The following is a 4,799-nucleotide window of genomic DNA, read 5'->3' on the forward strand; positions in this document are numbered from 1 at the left end:
TCTGATTGATGCTTCTCTGTCTCTGGATCTGTTTTTGTTCATCAGTTTATGTTGTTCATTATATTCCATAAATGAGTGAGATCATGTGATATTTATCTTTCTCTGACTGGCTTATTTTGCTTAGCATATTTTTCCATTGATTTTTAGGGAGAGAGGAAGAGAAGGGAAAGATAGAGAAACATCCATGTGAGAGAAACACATCGATTGGTTGCCTCCTGCATGAGCCCTGACCAGGGCCGGGGCCAGGGAGGAGCCTGCAACCAAGGTACGTGCCCTTGACCTTAACTAGAATCGATCCCAGGACACTTGGGTCTACAGGCTGACTCTCTATCCACTGAGCGAAACCGGCTAGGGCTCAGATCTCATTTTCTAAAAATATGTTTTCATTGATTTTAGAGACAGAGAAAGAGAAGGAAAGAGAGAGAGACGTATCGATGTGTGAGAGAGAAACATGGATCCATTACCTCTGGGGATCGAACCTGCAACCTGGGTTTGTGCCCTGATCAGGAATCGAAGTGGCAACCTTGTGGTGCCCACGGCTACTCAACCAACCTGAAGCACACTGGCAAGGGCTCAGATCTCATTTTTTATTATAAACTTTTATGGCTGTAAATTCCCCCCATGGCACTGTTTTTGCTGTCTCACAAGTTTGGGGTTGTTTTCATTTCCATTCATCTGAAAGTAATTTATAATTTCTATTGTTATTTCTTCTTTGTTCCAATGGTTCTTTAAAAGTGTTGTTGCCCTAACTGGTTTGGCTCGGTGGATAGAGTGTCAGCCTGCGGACTGAAGGGTCCCAGGTTCGATTCCGGTCAAGGGCATGTACCTTGGTTGCGGGCACATCCCCAGTTCCTCTCTGTGAAATACCAATAAAATATATTTAAAAAATTAAATAAATAAATAAATAAATAAATAAAGTGTTGTTCAGTTTTCACAACTTTGTTAATTTTCTAATCTTTCTTGTGATATTGATTGCTAACTTCATCCCATGTGGTCGGAAGATACTTTGACTATCTATTTTTAAAAACTATTGATTATTGCCCGACCCATGAACCAAGAGGTCACTGGTTCGTTGCCAGGTCAGAGTACATGCCCGGGTTGCAGGCTCGAGCCCCAGTGCAGGCTAGCAGGAGGCAGCTGATCAATGGTTCTCTCTCATCATTGATGTTCCTATGTCTCTCTCCCTTTCCCTTCATCTCTCTGAAATCAATAAAAATATATATTTTAAAAAAACTTATTATTTAGTATTAATTAGTGGCCATATATGTTTGTTATTAATGATGTATGTAATTAGTTTACTAAAAATTTATTTTCTTTTATTAGTCTGTCTAAAATATGGTCTGTCCTGGAAAACATCTCATTTGAACCTGACACTATGTGTTCTTTTGTTGGGTAGAGTGCTCTGTCTATGTCTGTGAGATATAGTTTGCTTATTATATTGTTGAAGTCCTCTGTTCTCTTTTTTGCTATTTAATATTTATTTTAAAGAGAGAGAGTAAGACAGACAGCCATTGATATGAGAGAGAAACATAAATCGCTTGCCTCCCATACACACCCATCACGGATCGAACCTGCAACTTGAATATGTGTGCTGACCAGGAATGAAACCACCACCTTTTGGTGTACAGGAGGACACTCCAACCAACGGAGCCACTCTAGCCAGGGCCTGAGGAGTATTCATAAGACTTGAAACTTAGGCAGCACTCACCATGTTCCACATGCTAATTCATCTACTCACAGCAGTCCCACGAGGTATATACTATTATCCTCTTTTCATAGATGAGGAACCTGAGAAAGAGAAAGGGACTTGCCCAGCTCAAAGAGCAGGTCAGTTGTGGGGCTGGACTCCAGTGCAGGCAGGGAAGCTCTCGGGCCTGACCTCTCTACGCAGTCATTGTCCTGCCTGGGCAGAATGGCATGAACTCGGGCACAAGGGAATGTTGATGTGCCTGCTGCAGACAGCAGAGAGGCCAGACCCACAAGCACATGTGTACATAGTTTGCTCTAGGTCAGTGTGTGCTCAAATGCAGCAACTCTCTTGTAGGGCGTGGCTATAGGGTTTAAGCCTCGGACTGACCTGTTGGCAAAGCCACAAACAAGTCCCAGCTTAGAGGGCACAGTCCTCTTAGCATAATTAGGCTTGACCTTATGACACTCCCTAGATCTTATCTGGGAAGCTAATGGGCTGAGGGAGATGCAGCAAGTGCTGCCAAAACAAGTGAAACTCACAAGAACATTGTAACTATGGTGACCACTACCTTGTTTACCTCTGGCTATAAAATAAAGGCTCAGCTTGCCTCTGGATCCCTCTCTGTGGCCTCAGCCAGGCGCAGCTTATTCTCTCTATCATTTCTTCATCCATTCGCGGCCCTCACTCAGGCTTGTGAACCCTTGGCTGAGCTGGCTCTGCACACTCTTTCTTTCATTAAATTATAGATTTAGTTAGTACTTTCATGATAGGCTATTTAAGAAACTTTTCCCTCAAGCTATTTTAGTGCAGAAAAACAACCATATAAAATTTTTCTTCGCTATTATATGCATCATGTTAACTGGCTAAAAAAGCAGCACAACAATTATCTTTGTTTTTCTTATTTAGTTATTACTTACTTGGATCACCAGTTATACATTGTGAACTTTCTGGAAATGATGTAGTTTGGAGTGATGAGCCCCCACTCTGTGAAAGTAAGTATATTATGTCTTTAGAATTTACAGCAGTACTCAAAATTTTGGCCTTGATTTGACTTTATGCTTTTACATTTAAAAAGACCCCACATAGCTTTTCTTCAGGTGGGATATGGCTATTGCTATTCCATTATATTGGAATTAACCCTGAAAAGTTTTAAAAAATTATTGCTTATTAATTCATTATTAAGAACAATAAGCACAATACATACTAATATATACAACATTTTTTTAAGGAAAACAAAATTTTCAAAAAAGTGAGAATAGTGTCATTGTTTTACGTGTTTGCAAACTCATCAAACATATGGCTTAAATGAAGACCTCAGGATTGGGCTGTTGTTTTAACACACCATTTGTACCTTTGGCAAATTTCTCTATATAACTCCTAAGGCTGAAAAAGATAATAATAATACTTTTTTTTCATAGAAACTTTGTTCCAAATAGATATTGGATATACATCTAGATTGTAGAAATCATATGTTAATGAATTTATTGAAGGCAGTTCATAGACATTACTAATGCTACCTTAATCTTTTACTTTTACTTTTGTCTTTCCTGTCCTCTCTTTTTCTCTTTTTAAGAGATTTTGTGTCAACCACCTCAACAAATACCCAATGGAGAATTCAGCAATAGCGACAAGGATACATTTGAATATAATGAAATGGTAACTTACCGTTGTAAAACTTCGAATGGGCCAGATGAATATTCACTTGTTGGAGAGAGCAGACTGATTTGTTCTGGGCCAAACAAATGGAGTAGTGACCCTCCTGAGTGTAAAGGTAATAACATTTTTATTTATTTTTTCATTTATAAATAGTATGGAAATACTTTGTGAATACTTGACTAACAAGTAAACAACATAGCACCATATGCTCCCTCACCCTGTTAAATTGTTTTCTAATTTAATTCCAAAAAGGTAAGAATGAATGAAAACTAATTTTAGTTGTAGAGTCCCCCACCCTTCACCATACATATTCTTGGCATTCCATGTTATACATTACTGTGAATTACTGTGTAGATGCATGAGTTGGGATATGTTTTTTCTTCAAAGTATCAAAAAGCTCAACACACATTGGTTTAAAAATAACAGATTTATTTTGTATTGCAAGAAGTCTTAGCGTGCTGACTAGAAAAAAAATGGTAAAAAGACTAATCTCACCAATAAGATTGATAAATTCTGGGAATACGTTGTTTAATTGCGCTTTTCTTTACTGCGTTTCACAGATGTTTTGTTTTTAAAAGTTGAAGGCAAGACCCTCAACAGCAAACAGATTATGCTTTGCTTTATTGTGATATTCATTTTATTGCTGTGGTTTGATACCAAACCTGCTATATCTTTGACATATGCCTGTGCTTTAAAAACAGTGTTGATGGTCTTAGAGCAGTGGTTCTCAACCTTCTGGCCCTTTAAAACAGTTCCTCATGTTGTGACCCACAACCATAAAATTATTTTTGTTGCTACTTCATTACTGTAATTTTGCTACTGTTATGAATCTTAATGTAAATATCTGATATACAGGATGGTCTTAGGCGACCCCTGTGAAAGGGTCGTTCGACCGCCAACGGGGTTGCGACCCACAGGTTGAGAACCACTGCCTTAGAGCATGACTTACTAGTAAAACAGGGAGGCAGTGGATGGTATTTGACTCTTGAAAGAAAGGAAGCACTGAATAATCTACACTAATAAAAGAGAAACATGGTAATTAGCGTACGACCGCTACCCTTTTCATTGGCTAATCAGTGAGTATATGCAAATTAACTGTCAGCCAAGATGGCGGCCGGCAGCCAGGCACGGAAGCGAGCACGAGGCTTGCTTGCTGCGGACTCCAACTCCTCTCAGCTGCAAAGTCTAAGCAACTATATACTATGTTGCAAATAAGAAGGTAAACAAAACCCCAGAAAACAGCCGGACTGAAACCCAGCCGGACCGAAACATTGTATCCATGTTTTCAGCAGCGAGGCCTCAGAGCTAAAGCTGGCCCAGAATAAAAAAAAAAAGAGAAGAAAACAAGGAGCGGTTGGAAGCTTCAGTCACTCGCCACCCGGAAAACAGCCCTCAGCCCCTCACCCAGACTGGCCAGGCACCCCAGTGGGGACCCCCACCCTGAGCCAGGACA

The 4,799-nt window shown here is 39.8% G+C and overlaps 1 protein-coding gene across 1 annotated transcript in view; it reads left to right on the forward strand.

The window, feature by feature from the left end:
* The window catches only part of LOC102261137 (membrane cofactor protein-like), a 143,281-nt gene that overhangs the window by 35,439 nt on the left and 103,043 nt on the right, over window positions 1-4,799 (forward strand). Inside the window, exons 8-9 of the mRNA XM_014528936.1 lie at window positions 2,597-2,682; window positions 3,264-3,461. Coding sequence (XP_014384422.1) covers window positions 2,597-2,682; window positions 3,264-3,461 — 284 coding nt within the window. The remainder of the gene's footprint in view (window positions 1-2,596; window positions 2,683-3,263; window positions 3,462-4,799) is intronic.

The sequence above is a fragment of the Myotis brandtii genome, unplaced genomic scaffold, assembly GCF_000412655.1.
Source record: "Myotis brandtii unplaced genomic scaffold, ASM41265v1 scaffold661, whole genome shotgun sequence".
Taxonomy (NCBI): Eukaryota; Metazoa; Chordata; class Mammalia; order Chiroptera; family Vespertilionidae; genus Myotis; species Myotis brandtii.